The sequence below is a fragment of the Acromyrmex echinatior genome, chromosome 6 (genome assembly GCF_024713525.1).
Source record: "Acromyrmex echinatior isolate Ae372 chromosome 6, ASM2471352v2, whole genome shotgun sequence".
Taxonomy (NCBI): Eukaryota; Metazoa; Arthropoda; class Insecta; order Hymenoptera; family Formicidae; genus Acromyrmex; species Acromyrmex echinatior.
In genome coordinates, this window is record NC_141857.1 from 3,269,022 (window position 1) to 3,294,176 (window position 25,155).

The 25,155-nt window shown below is 33.9% G+C and overlaps 3 protein-coding genes across 4 annotated transcripts in view; 1 reads left to right on the top strand and 2 right to left on the bottom strand.

Annotated features, from left to right (window-relative positions):
* Nucleotides 1–53: 53 nt before the first annotated feature.
* On the bottom strand, nucleotides 54–4,517 carry LOC105145415 (D-amino acid oxidase 2). Its single transcript, XM_011054918.2, has 8 exons — nucleotides 4,366–4,517; nucleotides 2,941–3,160; nucleotides 2,165–2,377; nucleotides 1,592–1,817; nucleotides 1,246–1,316; nucleotides 1,057–1,174; nucleotides 341–442; nucleotides 54–202 (listed from the first exon to the last, which is right to left on the bottom strand). Exons 2-8 carry the CDS (start codon nucleotides 3,123–3,125, stop codon nucleotides 86–88), a joined length of 1,032 nt encoding a protein of 343 aa, XP_011053220.2. The 5' UTR covers nucleotides 3,126–3,160; nucleotides 4,366–4,517; the 3' UTR covers nucleotides 54–85.
* A 3,122-nt stretch (nucleotides 4,518–7,639) lies between these two features.
* Nup44A (nuclear pore complex protein Nup44A) lies at nucleotides 7,640–11,312 on the top strand. The gene is made up of 6 exons (XM_011054919.2): nucleotides 7,640–7,877; nucleotides 8,448–8,604; nucleotides 8,700–8,961; nucleotides 9,262–9,495; nucleotides 9,574–9,861; nucleotides 10,824–11,312. The coding sequence occupies exons 1-6, from the start codon at nucleotides 7,767–7,769 to the stop codon at nucleotides 10,987–10,989; spliced, it is 1,218 nt and encodes a 405-aa protein (XP_011053221.2). The 5' UTR covers nucleotides 7,640–7,766; the 3' UTR covers nucleotides 10,990–11,312.
* Nucleotides 11,313–13,992: 2,680 nt separating this feature from the next.
* Nucleotides 13,993–25,155, bottom strand: part of LOC105145417 (neural cell adhesion molecule 2) — a 227,251-nt gene continuing 216,088 nt past the window's right edge. For both annotated transcript variants that reach the window (XM_011054921.2, XM_087407023.1), the window contains 5 exons: nucleotides 24,805–25,098; nucleotides 21,854–22,162; nucleotides 19,686–20,012; nucleotides 18,663–18,853; nucleotides 13,993–17,916 (listed from right to left, as the gene is read on the bottom strand). In XM_011054921.2, the coding sequence (XP_011053223.2) occupies nucleotides 17,638–17,916; nucleotides 18,663–18,853; nucleotides 19,686–20,012; nucleotides 21,854–22,162; nucleotides 24,805–25,098 (1,400 nt within the window). In that variant the 3' untranslated portion in view covers nucleotides 13,993–17,637. The remainder of the gene's footprint in view (nucleotides 17,917–18,662; nucleotides 18,854–19,685; nucleotides 20,013–21,853; nucleotides 22,163–24,804; nucleotides 25,099–25,155) is intronic.

Consider the following 25,155-nt stretch of genomic DNA (forward strand, 5'->3'; position numbering starts at 1 on the left):
AGAAAGGGTCGAGCAAGGTTTAAACGCCCTACAACGATGCAGGTAAAAATGTATGTAGGATAAAAAGTTTATTCTGTCCCTGAAGTTACAGTTTGGAGTTTAATTCAGGCACTTTCAAGTTTTTTATCATCTCCACGACATCCATGGCGCACCCCCAGCACAACGTCACGCCACTTCCGCCGTGGCCGTAATTGTGTATCACCTAAAATATAAAGCACGAAACAAGCATTATAAGAAGCGATCATAAAGTTTAGCGGCGCTCGAATGATACTGTGTTAAAGTTCAACTCAATATTACTCTCGACATATAGTTAACAGTATATTATCTTATGGCAATTTACCTTGAACTCTTTTCCCATGGACGAGCTGAGGCTCTCGCACTCCAGACGAACTCGCGGTCGTCCTGGTCGAAGGCCCACCCACGCGCGTATTATTTCACTCCCCTACGACAGAAATTACAAGCGTAAATTATTTTGAGAAATTACTGGTCTTTTATTAATCCTCCACCAACCAAGTTAAACTTTGAAAGCACTGATATTCTGATCATAAATTCTCATAGATGAATTTAAATATATGTAACCTCAGGTAACATTTATGTTCCATAAAATATCTAAAAGATATCTTTTAGACGTAAGACATCTAAAAGACGTTTTTTAGATATCTTATGCAACATGCATGTTACCTAGTAAAAAATAAATAAAACACAATCTAATTTCTATGATAGTAAAAACTCGTTATTGAAGCTTTTAGTACAAGAACTCTTTCAGGTTTTCATACAATATGCTTTTATTAATCCTCTGTTAACCAAGTTGAATTTTGAAGACAGATATTTTGATTGTAAATTTTGATAGATGAATTCAAATCTGTAAAAAATAAGTAAAATACAATCCGACTTCTACAATAGTAAAATCTCATTGTTAAAGCTTTCAATATATATTTGTCAGATTTTACAATCCGAAACAAATACAAAAATCTGCACCAAAATTTTAAGATTCAGATGATATAAAATTCCACATAGCTAACAGAGGACTAAATTTTCGAGTATCTTTCTAGGGACCTTTAGAGACGGCATTATACGACAACATCCATCATAAATATGTTTCGAATCCTTTTCTCGTACGGAACGATCGAAATCGCCTTCTTGATGAGTACCACCTATTACGACGTTATGGATGCTGTGGACAAATATTATAGAGGCCGTGGAATAAACTGTCAATAAATATGTAATATTATTAATATTACATACTTAGGAATAATGTAATTGCATGAGGCATCATCATTCGCCACAAAACAATGCATTGCCCAAGGTGCTTTTACCTTAAATAAACATCTCTAAATGAGTTAGTTTTACATTCATCAGCAAGGCAATACTTTAAAGAAGATATATCAGACACATAAAGAAGAAAGTTAAAGAAGAGATAGCGTACGATTTCATTTTTTATGAAAAAGATCGATACTTAAACGATAACTTTTTAAAATATTTTTACATTCACGCACATGGAATATATAAATGAATCACTACTATAATTTTAATGATAACTTGAATCTACTTAAAAATAAGGAGACGTAATGTAGATTGGAGGGTCAATTACCCTGTACACCTGACCCCTAATAGGCGTCATCGTTTCATCTGCGACGAGTTCTCGTGCACCGAGCCCGCTGCAGTTTATTATTAAATCATACCCTTCTTCTGCTAATTGATGCAACATTTTAATGTTCCTTCTTTCCATTTCTCCGCCCAAAGCAACAAACTTTTCCATGAGCCACGGCAGGAATAGAACCGGTTCAGCAGTATAAGTTATATATTGTATACCTTGTCTGAAATTGTTAACTTCAAATCTCGATAAACATTCGAAAGAGATAGTAATAATTATAAGCGATAATTAAAATGAAAATAAAGCGATTCGTTCAGATTTTGTATATGTAATAGTTTTTAATTTAATTATTTAATTTTATAATAATTTAAGTTTAAGATATAACGCGGAAAATGTAATTGATTTAATTCAAACAAAGAGCATACAGCCACAAGATATTATTAGTAAATGTTATTTATTTAAAATTATGAAGTTACAAAAATATATAAATCTAAGAGATATATCTTGCGACGTGGCTGTATGGTTTGAAGTGTTTATATATTTAAGCTACTTTATAAAGGTTTAATTTACTTGTAATTGGACTTGTGTTCTTCATTTAAGCGTTGTAATCTTTCGTTACTTAGTTTTTGGAAGCCATAGACAAATTTTGCCCATAGTGGCTCAACATAATCCTTATAATCACTAGTAACACAAGTTACAGGCAGTAGAGAAACACCCGTTTTTGATGATAATCCGGCTTTCCAAAATTGCTCGAACCACTGATGTGTGTTACCAGCCCATCGACTAACAAAATACCATACAATTAATTATTATAATTATTGCTTAAATTCTAAGCAGAATTATAAGGCTCGTAACATATTCCTATAAAATTTATAAGAATTTTTAAGTGCTTTATATACCTTTATATAATACAGACAGTTTTTTTACAGACACATTTATACAGACTAGCCATAAAATTTACTAGAAATCATAGATATTTATATATATAATGATATTAGTAGATATTTATAATAATTGTACGTCTTATATATGCATAAAATTAGAATATTAGTCACAAGTTCTTACAAATTTTACGAGAACACGTTACGATTTTGCTTAGAATTGATCTATAAGTCTTACGATTCTGTTTAGAATTGATCTATAAATATAATTATTGTAATTAAGTATCATAATTTATTATTTATCAGAAATACTGGGTGGTTCAGATCTATAGGTCTGTACTTATATTTACGATAAATTGTAAAAGCATTCAACAAGAAAAATCAATGTCTATATTTTCCTTCGAGAAATCTTCATAACGTGTGATTTCACATTTATTATCAGCAGATATAATCGAGCGTACTTACGTTATGTCCTCAGCAGGTGTGTCATCGAGGAGAAAAGGAGTCCATAAACCAGCACTTCCATCGCCAGTAGTATCAGGTGAGAATGCATCAGCGAAGATCTTCACATCATAACTTGGAAAAACGCTTTTCACAGCAAACGCACTTGATACTCCTATTACACCAGCGCCTACGACGGCCACACGCATTTTCTTCGCAAGTTTCAACGACTATTGCTTCTTCACTGAGATTAATATAGATATAAATTCAGTGTGAGAGAGAGAGAGGGAGAGAGAGAGAGAGAGAGAGAGAGAGGGAGAGAGAGAGAGAGAGAGAGAGATATGGATTGTAACAAATTGTAGATATATTTATTTATGATAACGATTATAACTGTTTAACGCAAGTCAAAGCGCCATCGTACTTATGCAAGATGTCTGATAAACTCGCATAGCGACAGAATAGACTACAAACTGAGTCGAAAATCATTTTACAATTTTCATAATAGTTAATAAGATATTAATTACTAAAAATCATTGAATATTGGTTTTCAATAATTTTTTACTTAAATACTATCAACTTTACAGAAAAACAGCAAAAGACAAAAATTATTTTCTTCATAAAATACTGAGAATTTTTTCAGAATTTTTTTAATACCGTATTTTCTCATATTGGTAAAACTAGTTGCCCAATAAGAAAATACAGTACTAAAAAATTGGTAAAAAATTCTGAAAAAGTTTTTAGAGTTCTGAAAAACATAAATAATTTTTGTTTTTTACTGTTTTTCTATAAAATTGATAGTACTTGAGTAAAAAATTATTGAAAACAAATATTCGGCAATTTTTAGTAATTAATTTTGTTAACTATTGCAAAAATCGTAAAATAGTAGAGGACTTTTCAACTCAATTTAATCCATTCTGTTGCTATGCGAATTTTATTGTTAATTATCAAATAGCCTGTATAATGTTGAAATATTATAATTGATTGTAATGCTTAAACTTCAAATAAATTTTAAATAAACAGAAAAAGTAAATTTTAAATAAACAGAAAATACTGTTCCATAGTTTTATCAATTTAATACTAACTGATCATTAATATATAGTAATATAAAATTACAGAAAATTACAAGACGTAAAAGAAGGACTTATCTTTAAAACGCAATCACATATACATAGCAATTTTTGTAAGATGTTTACATAGTTTTAAAAGTAATTACTCAGTTGTGTGTTCGATACATAATATTGTAATTATAGTTAAATATTTATATAGTATAATGTTCTAATACTTCTAATTGCACTATTAATAATTAATACTTTCACATAAATATAAAATATTTAATAATTAATAATTAATTAAATTTTCAATTTTATGCTATTATTAAATATGCTCGGTTTGTTTTATATTTGTTCAGATATATTGTGTCTAAAAAAAGACATCGAAAATTGAACTTACCAAAAATTTGAAACGATTTCTTGCCTATTGCATGATCACACGAGAAACGCGACTAGTTCGTGACATGAAGGAATTGTCACGAAAGCGAAATAATTGCAGATTCGCTCTCAACGAATTCCTCGCGCAAATTACCGCGCTATCGATATACACTGACAACATATAGAAATAAATGCAATAAGGTCGCAAAGATGGATAACCTCGATGAATCAGGAGATTTGATTGACGTTGCAAATAATGCGAGTACATTATATGGACAATGTACATTCTTTGATGCGACAGACGCATATTTCTGTTTATTGACATTTAACGAATGAGGTACTCTTCGTAATCGTTGCAGTCGTTTAATCAGAAATTAGCAAATACAATACAATTTCAGAGTATTTTTTTCGGCCTCATAAATAGTGCAGAAAAATTATAATGTTCACGTCTATCTATATTAATATTTAAAGAATATTTTGTGATATTTTATTTTATCGCCATACAATTCGTAGGCGACATTCCTGAACTTTCACCATGAGGATTGGCATGCAAATTCACGACACCGCATATTCCTAGCATAATGCCTTTCATAATGACATGGCTGAGTTATGCTGGAATATGGGAGCCGCAAAAATCAAATGCGAAGAGTTCTTTCTTTTAGTTCGATCAGCAGATGATTCCGTCACACCGTACTGTTGATAAACGGAGCATAATACTTTTAATGGTATTTTTACAAAGTCCTTACACTCTGTTTACCGACGGCACAGCGCGCACATTTCGCGGAAAGAATGATGTATATCGCCACAAGGCGATGAATTATATCGTTGAGTTATATATTTAATTGAAAATATAAAGATTTCATTTAATCGTGATTTTATTTGTAAAGATTTTTTTCACCGGAAATACTTGCTTTATAAATCGTCGATTTAATTAGCGTGATTATAATATTTGGGCAAATATGACGCAGTACTTTTCATGATATATTTGATAATTATCATTTCTAATTTTAAAATATGTTATTTACGAATAATTAATATTTTAAAATTTTTATTTAATAATTCTAAATGAAATAAATCCTTTATTTTTTATTTTATTATGAATTTTATTGTTATTTATTATTCTAATCTTTTGAGAAATATTTAAGTATCACATTTGCTCTAATGCCACAATTATTATGCTACGTATATATATTATAATAATAAAATAAAAACAAAAAATTATTTTTTTTGACAAACCAAAATCACTTTCGTTGATTTTACTTTCTGACGATCACGTTTTATGCATGATTTTCGCGTAATTACGGAAATTCTGGTTGCTCGATCGCACGAAAAATATCACTCGATTTTTTATCTTTAGATTTTTTTCTTTTAACACAAAGAAGCTTCAGTCCGACATTTCACAGCTCGATCTCGGCACTGACTCGAAGGCGACGAAGTATCGCCATATCTCACACACAAGACGACTGGCCGAAGTGCCTGATGACACTCCATGATATGGAGTATTTATTTACACCGTATGCAAGTGCCATAGACATAATATGGCCCGGAAATACGATAAAGGGTATAGGTGACAGCGATGCCAGGACTCGAGTAAGCTATTCCTCTCGATGTATTAATATTCGAGAAATTATTTTAGTATTATTTCCTGTTAACACCATTCTGCATTATTGCAAAGATTTATTTTATTTTTGTTTGATTGATTGGCGCTTCTTTAATTTTCACATTTATTTCTACAAGCTTAAAATATATAAAGTTAATAAAAACGCCATGTCAATGGCATTTTATATTATAATTTTTTAATGCTTATCTCATTTGCTTGATATTGCTTTGTTAGATTTCAATTTCTTTCAAAAAGTCAAATTATTTCAACAGAAAAGAAACAGAAATAAAAACATAAAAGATATAAAGAATATTACATTTACCTTAATATCTACGAAGCATAAAAATGTTATAAAAAAGTAATGAGTTCAATTCAGAGATTGTATATTTCCTTTTTTATATATCATAATGAATAAATATAATAATCGGTTGTTACCTGTTTGAGGATCACCTGATATTCAACCTTAACTACACGATAATGATAGCTCGATTGGTGCTATTACTGGAGCGAGATTCGTGAAAATATCCGGTCATTATCGCGATACACCTGATCGCATTCATGACGATCAGCCGGGGTGGCCAAGGAATACATTTGCAGCTGCAATTGCACGAGAGCGAGTTGGTCTCGGATAACGGACACCATACGAACGGGTCAAAGTGTTATCCGAAACCGCCTTCGGCCTTACATACGACTTTTGCGCCGTAATGCTAGTTGCCCTAGAGGATCTTGTAACGTAACGTTTAGCATAATCAATTAATACGAGAACAGTAATTTGCCAATATTTAATCTCGTTGTTAAATGAAGAAAAAAGTATATCTGTTCGCTTATAAAAGTTGAAAATTTTTTTGTTATATTAAAAATTTTTTTTTTGCTGATATTTAATCACTTAATAAATTTAATTAAATTTATCATTTAATAAATGTTTATAAAAATGCCAAATATTGTCAATCTTAATAATCATAAAATATTTTATTTAAATTTCCGATATATATTTTATGAGATTAGCATTCTTATAAACATTTATTAAATAATAAAAATGTTTTCGATCGTCTTTATTATTTTATTTATGTGTAAATAAAACTGCCATATAAAAGATATTTTATTTTTATTATTTGCTATGTCCTGGTAAAAATTTGTTATGCATAATTATGCATAATTATGTATAAATATACATGTTTACTATATATTATTATTATTTCTATTATACTAAAAAGTAATTTTACAAAAGAAAGAGGGATGAACATATATGGACATATTTCATATATGATTATACATATTTATATATACTAAATTTTTTATGCATTTTATAGAAATAGATAGCTGATTAGTTTCAGCAATTTCTTGTGGGAAATTACCCTGTAGATGGTAATATTTGAAATAAAATTTTAATACATAAAATAATTTATGTTATAAAGCAAATATTTTTTTATTAATTTTATATCTGCATGTTTTATATTATAGTTTCCTTGCAGGATAGAGGAGGAACGAAATATAATATTTTTATTAGACTCTAATTTATGATTCTTTAATTATTCTTTAATTTATTAATGTTCTATTGCATGATTGATAATTAAATCTCAGCGTAATTTTCATTAAATTGAGCTTTGTAAATGTTAATATTTGAAAAAAGTTTGAAACGATATAGAGAGCGCTGCCATTCACATATCTTGCGTAGATTCCAGCAGATTCGAACACCCATAATTCTGTTGGTGCCGACAGACGTCGACAGTGTCGACACGGAGCACGCTGTATCATAACCTTCAACGTGTGGCGCGTTTAGTAAACAATCTCTCGAGTGTATACTGACATTTATTTCATTTGCGATGTATGAGGCACACAGCATCAATGCAGAGCACAAAGATCTTATACACGACATCGCCTACGATTACTATGGGGAACGAATGGCGACATGCTCCAGTGACCAATTTGTAAAGGTACAGTAAAGGAAGGAATAAAGTCTGTTTTTATTCCTGCATTAGACTGCATAGAACCTTTTTTCTCGTTTTCATCAAATATTAAACTTATTTAAAATTAAATCAAAATAAAATAGTAATACTTGTGAAGTCCATCTAAAAGAAGAATATATCTGATACAAGTAAAATGCTTATGTGAGCATTTATGGGGATGTTTGATACATTTAAATTATATATTCATAACACAGTAGAAACAACTCGCAATGTTTGCGTTTACTTTGACTTTGTTTAGTAAACATCTCAACTGATTTATGTATCTATCATGTTATGAATAACTAATTTAATCAATATCATAAAGGTTCACATAAACATTTTACTTTTATATCTGTTTCACTTTAATTTCAAAAAGTGTGTACTAGTTGAATTATAAAAAACAGACTTATAGACATACGATTTAGATTCTTCCTATACATACTTAATTGTTGCTAAATATAGATATTAAATGTATAATTCAGAATTAATTTTTATAAAAATTTCTATTTTAATATATATTTATTTATGAAATATTGTAGATTTAATGAAATATTACAGGTTTGGGATGAAGATGAGCATGCAAATTGGCATCTAACTGCTTCTTGGAAGGCCCACAGTGGATCGGTATGGAAAGTTACTTGGGCACATCCAGAATTTGGTCAGGTTCTCGCTACATGTTCATTTGATCGTACCGCTGCTGTTTGGGAGGAAATTGGTATGATGGATTTTGTTTTATTCTTCCATGTTTCTAAGCTTGACGTTATATTCTATTGACGTTATATTCCCTACGTCTTTTCTTTTTCTTGATAGTTGGCGAAGGTTCGGGACCAGAAGCTCGTGGCAGCAAACATTGGATTAAAAGAACAAATTTAGTTGATTCACGTACTTCTGTCACAGATGTAAAGTTTGCACCAAAAACTTTAGGTCTTCTTCTGGCCACTTGTAGCGCAGATGGATTCATTCGGATATATGAAGCACCAGATATCATGAATTTGAGTCAGTGGACGTTACAACATGACATCAACTGTAAACTTTCATGCAGTTGTCTTACATGGAATCCATCTCTCTCTAGGTAAGTGTGCTCTTATCTCCTAATTTTTTTTAAATTTTTGTTACTGATATTAAAAATATAATTTATTATATAATAATAAGACCTAATAATGTATTACGTAATAATAACATTTAATGTATTAGATAAAATAACATCAATTTTAGGGGCCAATTCTGTAACTTTTAACGACATCAATCGTTGATGTCATTGCGCAGCTTTTTTACTCTAATATCTGCGCAACGACATCAACAACTGTCATTAAGAGTTACAGAATCGGCTCCTAATGTGCTTGAATTAATATTTAATAAAAATATACTTCAGACTACATCCGCCTATGATAGCAGTTGGTAGCGACGATCCAAATCCTACATTTGGAGCAAAAATCTTTATTTACGAATATTCTGAGAACAGTAGGCGTTGGGTAAAGGCCGAGACATTGTCGAGCATTACAGATGCTGTTTACGACATTGCGTTTGCTCCTAATCTAGGCAGAAATTTCCACACACTGGCTATAGCTACAAAAGATGTACGGATAGTCACTTTAAAACCGACGGAGTAAGTAAAACTGTTCAAGATTGCATAAAAAAATACTAGGGAAGCAGGAAAGTAAATGTATATTATTTTTTTTTTCAGCGAGAGTACACAGACTGGTGTATCGCATTTTGAAACGAATGTAGTCGCACAGTTCGATGATCATTACTGCACCGTCTGGCGTGTTAGCTGGAACTGTATGGGAACAATTTTAGCAAGTTCTGGCGACGATGGTTGCGTCCGATTGTGGAAGGATAATTTTATTAATCATTGGAAATGCATCTCTGTTCTCAAAGGAGACGGTGTTCCAGCTCAGGGTGCTGAAACTCCTATCGTAGCGACTCCGCCGAGTTCGTCTACACCAGCTCAACAGATGCCATCTACCACCAGGTACTACAAACTGGGTACCATCAGTCATCCAAGTCAAGTACCTTGGCATTAGAGGACCTAATCAATTTATAGAATAGACAATCGTGAATTATTTTGTGTTTATTTACGTACTAGTTTTTGTCAGATAGAAAACATAAAGTGTTATAATAATCGTTATCATGAAAATTGTGATTCACCTATGTTCTCCATCCATCTTTATTGTTTTATTTTGTGTTTATATAATTTATTATTATAATCATGTCTTTAACATTGGATTTATTCTCTGAAACAATCACACATTTATACTGTGATAAATATTACACTGCTACTGTTATACCATCTTGGTAAAATTTTTTTAATAATTTTATATTTTATTAGAATTACTCTTTTTATGACAAATTCATCTCAATTATCTCGTCACATTAAAATTTTTTAATGTTGCAAAATGTTAGTCACGTAGAGCAATTTATACATAATATAAAGTAGAGCCTTCCAATTCGTGCATCGCGGGCACGAAATTTCGTATAAAGTATATAAACAATTTGTGAGGATATGGGTGGAGGATATGAATAGGATGAGTGTGTATTATTATAGTAATAAGCCCCGGGGAATAACCCTTAATACATACTCAAATTTGGAGAAATTATTTTTTCGTAAATTTACTATTAAAAAATAAACAGCGCTTAAAAAGATTTGTAATACGTTTTTCATTAATAAATGCTGTTTGTGCATTACGAATACCTTTTCATTTTCTCCTGTCTTGTTCTACTAAAGTTCCGTGTAAAAATTCTTCACCACAATAGTTATTTCTTTCCTAAGGAATGCGTGTAATGAAAACATTCTTGTTTTATTATTTCGTTTCGTGATGTTCTGTAAACAGTTTTATTTCAATTCGTTAAACCAGAGACTTAGTTCGCATTATTACGCTTAATACGTGATCTTTTCACTCATATACTCTTAAATAATCTTTATTACTATTTCAGGACTGTAAGCGTAGCCACGGTCACGGCGGAGAAACCGACGGCTACCGTCGTGTCCAGTAACAAGTGGCAAGCGCCCGTTATAAAGGGACGCTTTAGTAAATCCGTGTGGTTAGGTAATCCTAGCGAGCCAACACCGCCGTTGTTGCCGATTATAGCAAAAAAATAATTAGAATTATTCACAATTTAGCAATGTGATTTAATAGATAATATTTAGAATAAGCGCGATAATACAAATGATAATTGATGTTAACTCTCTTGTGATAACGCGTAAACTGATATACTTTCGTGAGGAATTAAAATGCAAAATCGTTTATTGCATAATCTTGTCACTTTAATTTTTCATAGCTCCTTTGATACTACGTATTTAGATTTAAATTTTGATTCTACTTAATTGTATAGATTTCATGGATCTCTGATTTGCGAAAGCAACCTAATCATAAGTGTAGAAATTTATAATAAATATATTTTTAGAGACCTGATTTAAAAAAATTATTTGGCCATTTTATTTAATACATATATTGAGCGTCCTTCATCCGAAAGCATTATCAATTTATGTTTTTCATTTTTTACCTTTTATTCGTTCTTATATATCCACGAGCTGAAGAATAGCTCAATTTTTGGCACAGATTTATGTGACTATTCAAGTATTCATGATACTGAATATGTATTTTCCATTTTATTCACTGTGTATATAAAACTTGTAGTAACGAAGATAGCTTCAAAGTAAGCATTCTCGTTGAACAGGAATTCTTTGAACGTTCAGATCGCTCTTTTCATCGCCATTACGTTGTCATATTAAAAATATACGCAGAATTTCTGCTTTTATGTGAAAGACGAATTTACGAAGTTAACAGCAGAATATAATACGCATTAATGGCTAGTAAGAGAAAAATTGTTGCGAAACTTCCAATGGCGTCATTAGCTGAACCAGTGCGAAAAAGTGCTTTAGATGTGATACAATATAATCTTCGCGCTATTGATTACGTAAGTTGTACTATTTGATTGTTTAATATGTATCTATAATTAATAATTTTTAATCAAAATAATACTGAAACAGTGACATAAAACTTTTACGTATAAAAATATTGTTTATAAAATATTTGTAATACTAAAGTTTAAATAGAAATGATACTAATTGTAAGTTATTAAAATTTACATAGTTTTGTCTTGAAATATACATCATTCTTTTTTTTAGAAAACTTACATTACGCGAATCATTTACATTGGAGAATATCATGGAACTCATGAAGTTTTACGAAAGGTAGGTACCAGCGTAAATTGTATATATTGTTTCTTAGAGTTTTATATAATTACGATACTGCAATAATCTCTGGAAACAAACTTTTTGTATTTTGAGAAAATAGTAAATATAATTAGCGACATTAATAGCAATATTCAACGAAGTTAATAAGTAAATGTCAAAGATAATTTATGTTCCTGTTGTACAGAGACAATATTTTTATATTTATGAACAATACTAATTCAAATTATAATTACACAAGTTACGATTGAAAAGCATTTTCTAAATAATTTATATTTCGTAGAGAATGGAAAATATTATACAGGATTTATGCATAGATTACTTGCCCATTACAGGACTATTTCTTGTTTATCCATCGTATTACATTCACATATTAGAGGTATTTCAATATTTTTATCATATTTTTTCATATTATATAACATTACATCATAAGAGAAGAAAATGTTAAAGTAAATTATTACTTATTTAAATTGCAAACGTTCGAATTGTAAAATTTTTCTTTGATGATTGCGATCCTCATTTGTGATTCATCTATTCGTTATTTTTTTAAGAAAGAAATGGAAATAAGGCAGAGATTTATTTTCTTGACAGGCATGGGAAGACATCATTTATAAGCACTACGAGCTTATGTACGTCATGGACGACGATAAATGCAAATTCGGAAAAGCAATTCCTTTGCCTTCGTATCATCACGTTCATCAAGTCGGTGGCCTGATATGTGGTGCATGTGGATATACATAAAAAAAAGATTGCACATACATATATTGCACTTGCAGAGATTCTTCTCAGGATGGTGCCACGTCTACATGAAACCGCTGACTTTAATAGGGACGTTAGAAGCTCAAACATTGGATGACATTCTAAAGCAAGTCTCAAACTGTCTAATAAAGGTGTACGCGTTATGCGAGTATATTGCAAACACGGTTCGTGCGCACAAAAAGGTTCGCAATTTTACAGAGATCTAAGGGAGATGTAAAACGTCCAATACTCTGTGCGGATGTCGAACAGAGATTTGATGAGGCTTCAAAGAATTATTGGAAAAAGGGGGAGAAGGATTTTGAATCCGAGATACTAAACATATAAAGCTAAGAATTTCCTTCATTCTATCCCGTGACGCTAGTTTCATTCGATTTTACAGTCGATCGACGTTCAAGACGTGCTACGGAACTTGGGAGACAAAGCGGCCCGGTATCTCCCTGAGAGTACAGTTCTCGAGTTTCTCTTGAATGTGAATTCGCCCGTGCTCAAAACCGTCGAGGAGTATTTGCAAATGTATTCCGATGCATCGCCGAGTGCATTCTGGGACGGTAAGAATTACATGTACTGACGTACATCGAGTAAGCAAAATGTTAGCTGTATGCCAGTAGATTCCAGAAGATTATTGCACTGGATTGGCATCGATTTTATTTTGTATTCTGCTAGTAATAATGCCGACATAATCTTTTACGACAGATTGCCAGTAAAAATTCGAGCAGAATCTGTTATTTCGTAATCATTTGAATAGAACATAAATGGAATAATAATAAATTAATAACAATGAAATGATAAATGATATATTCAAAAATTGTATACATGATTTCTATCAATCAATTTACTATTATATTTTATTATATTTTTGCTGGCATTCTACCGTTGAATTTTGTAACAGACACTTTGCAAAATTTGTTTTCGACATAGTAGGAACGCATTTTATATTTGTGAATTTAACAAAGAAACTAAACTGGGTTTATGAAAATTGGGTTGATAAAAAAAACTGATCAAACCCATACGGTACAGAATTTGCAGCAATATCGCTGCAAAATTTCTGCAATATTGCTGCAACTTTTGTACAACTTTATGCTGTAGGGGAATCATCGTTGATCTGTGCGAAGATTACCGCTGAGGAACACAATAATCACGCGAGTCGCGTGAATAAAAACGATTATTTATTTCAGAATATTTACAATATCAAAAAAACGTTCTGGGGTACATGAGACTCGTGTGTATGGTGTGTGTATGTATGTGTGTATGTCGGAGATAGTCCTAAACTAAGTACATATACAAACTTCAATGTTGTCTCGCGCAAGCGGCGGCTGGTCAGATCCGGTCTCATTATTACGATATACAGGCAGTGACGCATACGGAACAGTGCAGCAAAATGCATTCTTACCTTAAAAAAAAAATTAACAAAAAAAACAAAGTCCTCTTGACATGTCTCATTTTTCGATCGATACTTAAGTTACACTGAGTGCAATCGACGTCGATATCATGTTTTCACTGAGAATTAACTGTACGATTCATGCGCGATTGAACATCGACACTCACGTTAATCTTCCAGTGCTGGCTGACAAATATCGTTTAATCGTTTTGCAGATAATAATGTTTGGCCACCGCCTTGCGATATTATGCCTCGCGACGCGTTCGATGGCCGAAAGGTTCCGGATCACCGGAAACAGCGAAAAGTAGAAATGTGCCCTGGAAACCAACTGTCTCGCAAGCAAAATGCGGAAAAATGATGACTTATCTTCTTTCTTTCTTTCTTCTTTTCCTCTTGTGATGTTTCCTCGGATTTAATTAAACGTGTTGATAAAATGGAATTAATAAATATATTTTCTCAGACAATCGTGTGTCTTTCGTTAGAAAAAAAATCTATTTATTATTTATTAAAAAGTTCACACCTTTTCTCATAGTGGGCGTATATAGTGATATCATATATGTACGAACGAAGTATAGAAAACTTTGGCAGTTTGGATCCAGGTTTTATTGTACGTTTTTTCGTTTCTGTGACATTTCCCCGTCGTCGGATCGTAGAATCTCTTTGTTGCAACGTTCTTTTATATTGTATACGGCTACAATCTCTATGTGTGTGCAAAAGTTATAACAAGGGGAGGGGGAGGGAGGGAGGAGGGGGAGGAACGCGCGTATCAATTGCGTATCAACGATTACTAAAAATTCTCTTCGACAACATACACTCACAATGTTCCGACATCAATTCCATTAATGGCAGTAATAATAATAATCAACGATTCATCTCATTTTTTTTTTAAATGTTAATAGATCTTCTTCACGGGAGCGACGCGTTAACGTAACATCTAAGCGATTGAGAAAACAACGTGTTCGCCCTAGAAATTCTCGTGATAGCTTTTTACGGCTCATAAAATCTTCGACTTCGCCGTTTTCTACATTCCTTACACATCGAATAATTCGCTAAGTATCCTCGATAATCACCTGTCGTTTCCCACTGAAACGTGGATGCTTCGTCCGTGTGTGAGGACCGTCTTCTATGCATATTCATTTGCAAGCACGTATAACAGACTGCAACGACGACGCGACTGCAAACAGTCACAACCTACATTCCCTTTATAGTCAATTTACGCGAAGTTTCGATCTGGTAGACAAATACCGTGCTGCTTCAACGAAACTTTTGGCTTTTGATGACTTGGCCGCGTCAAAAGAGACAGAAATCGTGACTTCGTTTGAAGATAAAACTCGCTTATAAAGAGACGGAAAATTATTTAATGCTTAATAATTAAAATGTAAAAGGAACAATGCGATGAAGAAAGTTATGTTAACTTTCGCGCTCTCGAAACACGTTTGAAAGAGTTTCGTCTCGTGTTCCTGTTCTAGTTTTCTAAACTAGATCGATATTGCTGCTTCGTAGAGAGCGTAAAAACGCGCTGTAACGTCAGAAAAAATTTGCGATCATTTATCATCGGATTAATTACGATTATGTTATCGAATTCTAGAACGATTAGATACACGACGATCTTATTTAGATATAATACGTGAACATCGAAAGATCTCTCTCTTCTTCTCACGCTGTATGAAGGGCACTCTGACTCTCACGTGAGTCCTTGCAGTCGCAGAAGGATCGTCGCGTGCTTGGAGCGTAAATCCTATACGCGAAAAATCAATCTGTACAGATCGAAGCAAAGTACGGGGTATTATCATTTCGCGCGAAAAGGAGAGACTTCTGACGCGCGTCTCACGTAATAATATATAGCTGAAATGCACCGCCCAGTAATCGACTGCTCGATATCAAGGGAAAGGCTACATGGTCAATTTTCACCTTACTTTTCGCGAATTAGCAGCCTGGTAGTCAGAGATGCGACTCGAGCCGTTCTAATCAACGATGAGATTATCCCTGTATCGTACGGAGGATATGACGAGGCGCCCTTCGACGAACCTTCGTTTCTCTTCTTCTTTTTTTTTCATTTTAAAGCTATATGATACAGAGAGGTCGAGAAACCTCTGCCAAATGAAGTTACCAACGAGATTCACAAGCGTCGAAACAGGCAGTAAGTTAGAAGTGCTATCGCGATTACTGTACCACACTTTTTTTTTTTTTTTTAATTGGGGGCATCTCTCTATATAGAGTAAGATTCAAGACTTTGAAAAAACAACGTTCATCGTACTCGGTACATTTACTTCGAAGGAAGTCGTTACTTTATACATTGTACAAGAGATACTTAATATTACGGTGAAATCCAGAATCCTGCAGACTGAGACGAAAGCGCAACGGGGATTTATTTTATTTTTTTCTTCTTCATCATTCTTTCCTCTTTCTTCGTCTTTCGTCTCATTACTTCGCTGCTCTTCGTACGCCTCGTCTCGTACTCGATTCCCGCGGATAGAGATACAAACGATATGTCTCTGACAACTTCACCTCTCCCCTCCCCTTCCCTCCTCCCCCCGTTCTCTCTCCCGTACCCGCGAGAGTCCCGCTATTTCGCATTTACGCATTGTCAACGTTATAAATAATTATATCGCGCGTGCGGCGTGACCCGCGTGACGCGACGGTGATGATCATCCCCCTCAGTGTACGTTATTCTGGTCTGACGCCTCCCCGACGACTTTAACGCATATACATATTTATACTTACATCGACTAGACAAATTGTACAGTGTGTTCATAGTAAAAGTGGGAATAAATCGTTAATATACGCGACTCGTACAAAATATCTTCCGTGTCTCGAGGTATGTACAGAAGTATGTGCGGCAAGCTGGTGAGCTCGCGCACACGCACATTTTCGTAAATTCACTCTCTCTCTCTCTACCATATAAGGTGCCCGTCTTGGTTCCATCGGGGCTCGATCACGAGGCTACGCACAAGAGATGAGAGAAGCCGGCAGATCAGCCGGTCAGGATATTTGTCGTTTTTCAGTGTAAAAAGGGCACTTGATTCAACAGAGAGACGCAAATCGTGACGTTTGTCATGGAGTGGAAACATAAATCTGTCGAACTCAAACCGGCTCGCCCAAGCGTTCCGGACGACACAAGCGACGTCGGAGGGACATTCCAGTTTGGTAAAAGAAAACATCCCCCTACAAATCGTTCAAAGAAGACATCTCAATTTTCAGATCTAAATAACGATTGTCCAAACGTCTTTCGGAATTTAAATTGAAGCTTCGTTCCTAAAAGACGTTCCAATTTTCGCGTGACCTGTAGACATCTCCCGAACGTTTCCTGGATCGCTCGTGTCATCCAGGATCCGCGGCTATCTCGCGATTGACAACGGCGTGATTCACAGCAACTCGCTCACGCTGCAGGTGCAGGCCCCGTGGTGGGTGTAGGGTCACACAGAGCTCTCCCTCTTGGCCATCACCACTGGCGTGCCTATCGTCGCGTCCTTCTGTGTCTGGATTGCTGGACAACACTGACCGGGCACTCGTGTCTCACAGTCCTTCGTCGGCAGCGTGCCGCTCGGACAGGTCCTGGTGACGACGCCCAGACCGGCGTACAATATCGGAGGACTCATTGTCATCGACATCGATTGAACGCTCTGGCTGGGCCAATGTTGCCTGGGTAAGGTACACATACCGCTCTCATAGACGTCACCCACCATCGGCTGAAACTGAATCGCGTCATTCATGATTTTCATAGATTTCGAAGATATATCTCTATGGATGAATTAATATAGTCATATAAAGTTATGTACGTAATTGTTTTAGAGAGAGAGAAAATCGCAGGACTATATATATATATCATTGTATCTCATTGGTATTCAATTTAATTTTTTAACTAAATAGAAAATGTTTTATTCAATTTTAGTCGATCTTAATATTAATATTGTGAATTTATATAAATATCTATAAACTGTACAATAATTTCATTTACGATGTTGAAACACAACATTTTCGATGTTGAAATACCAGATACGGTTTTAAACTGGGAGGGGAGGGGGGATAATATTACAAATTAAATTCTTTATAATATTTTTAAAAACGTTTAGTATCGCTATCATCAAGTTGCTTGTAAATTTGTGATTTGTATTTTAAATTGCATTTCAAGAAAATTAAATCGACACACAGTTTATAGAACAGGATATCTATAAAATCATATCGAAATTAAGCATTAAGATCCAGTTAAGTTCTAATTAAGGTATTTTTTTATTTAATTGTACTTTTTACGAATCAATCGAAAATGTCATTTATTGTTTAATCTAATTCTGAATTATGTAATCATACTTTTAATTGCACGATACTCCATTGTTATCGATGTAAGCTATTTTGTTATTTCGTTAAATATCTATACGAGGTACTTGTATTATCAAATTTATATTTATGACATTTATATTATCAAATCTTTAATGGAACTCACGCTTTTGTGCTTCGTTGACAAGTTGGAGAACTCGTGCAGTGGCATACCATTGCGGATCGTGCAATATCCGACGTAACTGCTGTGTCCGCTGATAGAAGTCACCGTTGAGTGTTCCAGAAGGCTTCTTGATGGTGACGTCTCGATCGTTGATACCAGACGTCTCTTCCTTAAATATTCCGACGGCTCATCACCTACGGAAAAATTTCACGACAATTTTACAACTGCCAAATTTCGCCACGGAGTTTTACGACCGTATAAACACGAATGAGAAAATTTCTGAAACACTCATGGAAAATGAATGGAAGCGCACTCGACCAGATTTTCTTTCAATCTTGAAAAAAATGTGCTGTGGATGTGTTAGCGGATTTGCGGGGGAGGGAGTGGGGGATTATGGAGGTCATGCTATAAATATTTTAAAAAATGAAGATTTCAAGTTTTCAAAAATATTTATACAGGGGAAAATATTATGTATATTTTTAATATTTTTAAAATGCTTAATCACAACTCTGATATTTTTTAAAAATATTTTTTAATTTAAAAAATTCCTAAATATAAAAAAAACATTCTATCATATTATTCTTTTTTTGTATTAATATAATTTTAAATAAAACATTTTCTATATTTTAAAACGAATTATATATTTAAATAATAATTTTTTTAATGTAAAAATTTAAATAAGAATTTAATATTATTAATTATTATAATATAATTCTATTGTTTCATATTTGATTTTTAAAAAATTTCGCTTGTGGTCAAATTTCTGATTCTACCAATGAGATACTTTATAATTTACACAAATCGCTTACGTCTTTAATTTAATATAATATATATATATATATATATATATATATATATATAGATTTTGTTTTTTTAAGAAAAATTATACTTAAAAAACAAAGATATGTATTTTCGAGTTTTGATAATTTTTTTTAAATTTTTTGATGTAATATGATTTTTAGCACATTTTTTATAGTTTTACCAATTTTAGAATTACAGAAATACAGAAATTGCGAAGATACGAACCAGTAATTTGCTGTGGAATAATGTCAGGATTTTTCTCGTCGCTTTCACTGAGATCACCGCTGGTTTCCAACTTTCGAAACGGACTGCTGGGATGCTTCTCGTCCGCAAGCAAACTGCATCCCTCTCGGAATCGTAGTTCCCTCTGTATGGGAACGGCTTTCGTCTGCTTCGCGTGATCCTCCATCTGCGACTTGTTCTGCTCTTCTACGTGCGTGTGTTGAATCCGTAAGACGACCATCACTATAACCGCGACGATAATGAGAGCCATCACAACGCCGATCGTCACGCTCAACATCGGTGTCAAGTTGTCATGCTGCCTCGGTCGTTCTGCAATGTCCATTGAAAAATTGAAAATGAAAAGTGATCGATATCGAACACAAATCGATATATTATCATGTAATTATTTTAAATAGCTTTCAGTTACATACACTTCAAATGACATTCTCTTTAATCCTTAATACATACGATGATTTTCCAATCTTTTTACAGTGAATTATTCGTGTCTGTTAATTTTCATTATTTTAACAAATACAAAAATTATTAAATAATTCTTACATATACTTTAACACCTTTAGAAAATATTTGTAAGATTGTGTATTTAAAAAAAATTGTATACAAATGTTATAACTAATTATTGATACTAGTTTTTCGAAGAAAAGAAATATACAGAACACGAATGACAATCGTATGTACTAAATGTTAAACTCTTTTTAAAATTTGAACGTGGCGTTCAGATTTTTAACGCATTACACGATACAATAACATGCTACATAAAATGTTAATAACGCAACAGATATGGCTTTCATAAAAACACAAAAAGTATGCGGCATAGGTATCACGCTTGACTTGTTTGCAAATCCTGAAATTCAACGAATAATGCCCTAAATACAGCCGCATTTTATTTTAATAGAGATATACATAAAGCGATACGATCCCGGATACCGGTGGTGGACGAATTAAAAATTACGATAACAATCGCATCAGGCAAACAACGAGAAAATTGTCCGTCCGGTAGTATTAAATCGCCAATTCCTGACCCGATTTTTCGCGTCGGGTCATAAAAGCGCCGGGAGCTTTTTACGCGGCTCGCCCGACGAATTAATATTGAGTCGATAGCTTTTCATCAATTCGGCCAATTGGCAGCGGCTTTTCGCTCGCACTGCCTCATCGACGTGAATTTTACCGTAATTATCTAAATCTCATGTAGCCTTTTGGGATTAATATATGGCGTATAACATCGAACGCGCATGAATACCGCGCCATAAAAAGAGAAACACGCTATAACGCATAAAAGTTGAGAATTTTTATTATTATTTCTATAACATACAGATAGTAAGTGAATTTAAGAAAATAATTATATTCACTATAATTGCGATTGTAGTTACTAAATAAAAATGTTTATTTTAATTACCACATTTATACTTTAATATTTTATTATATTAATATTTATTGAAATTTTTATTAAAATTATCTAATTTATAGTAGTTTTGCATGTTTAAGAGAACTAAGGCTATTATTACTAACATTGTAGCAGTAGTAATCATAAAAATAGAGCTTCTAACTATAATTATTTTACTATGCAAGTATATATAGTCACAAATGTCAAACATTTTTTTTCTCAGTATATAATATTATCTAGTATATAGAACGATATCTCTCGTCGATTAATTGTAATTATAAAATCAATTGAGTTTTATAATTGTATTTGCAGAAATGTGGACTTTGTTTCGAATTATTTTTTTCAAAAATACGATATAGTCATGTGACTTTTCACGATAAAGAAAATTTTGTGTCGCAAGCAAAAAGATTTGAAAACCATATGTACATATGATGTGAAGGTTCTTGAGTCAATACTTTCTCGCAACTTCCAAGCAAATCGAGTATCGGAGCTTGTTCAAAAGATATCGAAAACTTTGAAGTTGTTAACGTTCACAGTATAATACATTACACAGGAATTTTTGAAATATTGAACGAGTATCAATTTACTTTAATATACAAGGCTACATGTATCGGAACATACCTTTCAATCATAATACATTTGTATGCGCATATTTCTCGTCAAATATTTCGTCAAGTAATTCAATTCTTAGCGGGAGAATAATATCAGCGTGAAAATAGCGTGATCGCTGGTCTCGGTTTCCAGAAAAAAAATAAGGGAATATTCTCACCTGACTCGGACGTCAGTTGTTTTTCCGGTAGCCTTAAAGTGCCGGCCTGCACCACCATTGCCTCGCTACGACCCTTGTCGTTGTAGGCGTAAATGCAGGCCTGATAAAGGGCGCCGGACTCCAAGTGAGTGACGCTGAAGCGCGGCACCGGCGACGTCAGATTGGCACGCAACTCCTGGCTGTTGCTCTCGCGCACCTCCAGCAGAAAGGATTGCGGCAAGCCGCCGTTGAACCCTTCCGTGCACCGCACGGAAAACGAGTTGGTCGACGTGTTCGAGGTCGTGCAATTGTGAACCATGTCTGGTCGGCCTGTCACGGATAAGGTTCGCCTGCGTTTTAAAATGCACTGCGTGCACGACAGACTATTCACGCGCTCGTAACAGCTCGTAATAGCCACAAAGCCACGATAATATCGCGGGGTAATTTTTTCTTTCAGATTCTTTCCAAGTGCGCCCTTTTGATCGATGAAATTTTGCGCGTCGGAATTATTAGATAAGACGGATAATAAGAGAGAAAATAGAATGATGAAAAAAACGATCGTTGATGTTAAAAAGGTACGAAATCGAATTATACGTAGCGATAAAAATTTAAAATATTGATGATACCCCCCCCTTTATATATCGATTTTTTTTTTTAAATAACTATCGGAATCTCTTTCAATGTTTTAAATAACTGTTAAAACAATATTGTTCGAAGCTTTGACAGGTTTAGATTAAAATATTATATTTGCTTGTCTCCATTCGGCATTGGCCAAGCGAATTGTAGAAATAAATGAATTAACGATGTAATATTGAAATATTTTCATTTTGTATGCCAACAACAGGAAAAACCTTTTTCGATTGTTAACAATTTTGCGTTTAGATTAAATAAAAAATGTAAGACAATTTTTCCTATTCACCTTTCAATTTTATATATATTTCGCAAAAAATTGGCTTGTCGCCTTTTATTAAAAATAGTTAATGTTCAATATGAAAGCTACATTTTTTATAGTTTAGAAAAATGGGATAACTTTTTTTCTCTCTCTCGAATCGTGCAGCTCTAAAACCCCATATATAGATACATTCGGAATCGAAAAATTACAAATGAAAAATATGAATAAAAAACAAAGTACGTAAAAAAAATTGCGTAATAACTTCCCTGCTGTTTCCCGAAGTTTGTTTATTTCTACTTTTTGCGCTATATTAAAGTGCGCTGAATTTTAAGCGAAACTAATTACATAAGTACAGCGGTAACTCTTCAGCGTCAGCAGTTTCTGCAGTTTACTCCAACTTTCAATGCGTTCTTTTCTCGCGTCGAAATGATGTATAGTTTCATACAGACGGCGCAAAAGGGGGTAGGCGTTATGTAACGTATCGTTTCGCGTGCGGTAGATTCGCGAATCAGGGCGTGATAGTTGCCCTGTAAATCCGGCGCATGGTGCGCTGGTGCATACAAGCCACTTGTAACCGAGTCGGCTGTAAAGATATACGGTTGTCTGGCTTTTTTTTTCCGTAAAGGCATTAGCCGACGGTACACTTCGCGGCTCGTAAAAGCCGGTTAAAAGGGCGCGAACGAAACGATAACGGCATACTGCGTCGTGAAGGGACAAGAAAAAGAAAGGGGAATAAAGAAAAGGAAATAAGCGGGAATATGCCCGAGTTGTTTTCACGTTTATGGTTCCTGAAAAATCATAGCGCGCATCAGACACCTGCTACCGTCTCTCGCAGTGTCCCTGTTTTACTCGCCCACCCATTGGATTGGTTTTTTTTTTTGCATGGTGCGAGAGCTGTTTTTCTCTATGTCCGGAATACGCTTATTCTTGTATACGCGTACACGCGTTTTCTTTGTAACGCAATTCGATAGTAGGATCCGTGAATCGCAATTAATTGGTAACTCGAGCATCGATACGCGGCGGATGAGAATACCCGGGGAATACACTGATATGAGAATAACGGAGATACACGTTGCATTGGATGGATCCATTGGGCTTACATTAGATTTTTTTAAGTCGAATTGAATATAAAAAGCAACAGTATCAAGTTCATTTATTGTAATGATTTGTTTGATAATTGAAAGAAACAGATATCTTTTGCGCTATCACGCTGTAAATGCAGAGAGAGAGAGAGAGAGAGAGAGAGACAGAGAGAGGGGGAGGAAGGGAGAAAGAGAGAGAAATATACAATGTAATAACATTTCTTAAGTTTTATCTACATTTCAAATACTTTTGATATTCAGAGATAATTCGCGACTTCATTATCACGTTATCTGATTTACGTCGCTATTATAACAATACTAATTGGAACTAATTATAACTCGAAGCCGAACGAAGTTTCTCATAATTGGATGATTTTATTAAAACAACTTATACACACAAAAATTGCATCCAATTTTATACTAAGATTCGAATTAGTTATTCAATTACGCAAATGTGAGACTTTAGAAACCATGAATAAAATCCAAATTCTAAATTAACATAACAGTTACAATTCCCGAAAGGTTTAAATCCCAAAGGATTAAAACTATTAACTTTATTGTTAGTTTCACTAATTTATGAAATTGTAGGCTAATTAAGCGTAGAATAGAAACTCATTTTGTACAAGTATTAAATTTTTAATATGCAAAATATGGAGAAAAGATTTTAAAATTATCATTCACTGATTTCTATCATATTCTTCTTTCTGAAAAAGGGATTTCTTTCCATTTTTATTCTCGCTTTATATATTTTCGCTCTCGTCAAGGGGACAATCATAAATTAAAGAAGGATTAAATTGAATTGGTACGAGAAATATTACCTATCGATTTTTTTTAATAAAAAAAATTGTTTGTAGTTTGCATAATTTTGTTACGCCACATCACGTAAACTCGCCGTGGCGATCAATCTTCTGGTCTAAATCGAAAATTCACTCTGCGTATCAGCAGATACGTCACTTCGCGTTTTCGCGAAATATGATATGAATGCAGAGATCCCTTACCCGCCGGTATAATGTGATATACACAGGGCACTTGTTGTTGCCCGATGTGATTGCTGGCCCAGCAGAGTAACGTGCCGTAATCTAATTCCGTCATTGGTGTGTATGAGACGATGGAGGATGTGCCAGCTCGCGCGATATGGCCGGCCGCAACGTCGATACTCTCGGCGGAGTTATTAAAGGTCCACTTGAATTGCACTTCCGGCGGATTTGCATCCACTTGGCAGGATATATTCGCCTTCTCCTGTTTCGCTACACCGTGGACCTTCGTCTGGTTTGGCTTGCACGTAGGGGCGACTGCGGGAACAAACATCGAACGTCACCGAGAAATAATTGGGGCGCAAAGAATACGAA

What these genes read in the sequence shown, in the direction of transcription:
- LOC105145415 (XM_011054918.2), bottom strand. Translation starts at nt 3,125, where the DNA reads ATGCGTGTGGCCGTCGTAGGCGCTGGTGTAATAGGAGTATCAAGTGCG. An exon ending in ACACCTGCTGAGGACATAAC is followed by an intron (nt 2,378 to 2,940) that starts GTAAGTACGCTC and finishes GTATTTTGTTAG; the next exon opens with TCGATGGGCTGGTAACACAC. An exon ending in TGCAATTACATTATTCCTAA is followed by an intron (nt 1,175 to 1,245) that starts GTATGTAATATT and finishes ATTTGTCCACAG; the next exon opens with CATCCATAACGTCGTAATAG.
- Nup44A (XM_011054919.2), top strand. Translation starts at nt 7,767, where the DNA reads ATGTATGAGGCACACAGCATCAATGCAGAGCACAAAGATCTTATACAC. An exon ending in CCAGTGACCAATTTGTAAAG is followed by an intron (nt 7,878 to 8,447) that starts GTACAGTAAAGG and finishes GAAATATTACAG; the next exon opens with GTTTGGGATGAAGATGAGCA. An exon ending in TGCTGTTTGGGAGGAAATTG is followed by an intron (nt 8,605 to 8,699) that starts GTATGATGGATT and finishes TTTTCTTGATAG; the next exon opens with TTGGCGAAGGTTCGGGACCA.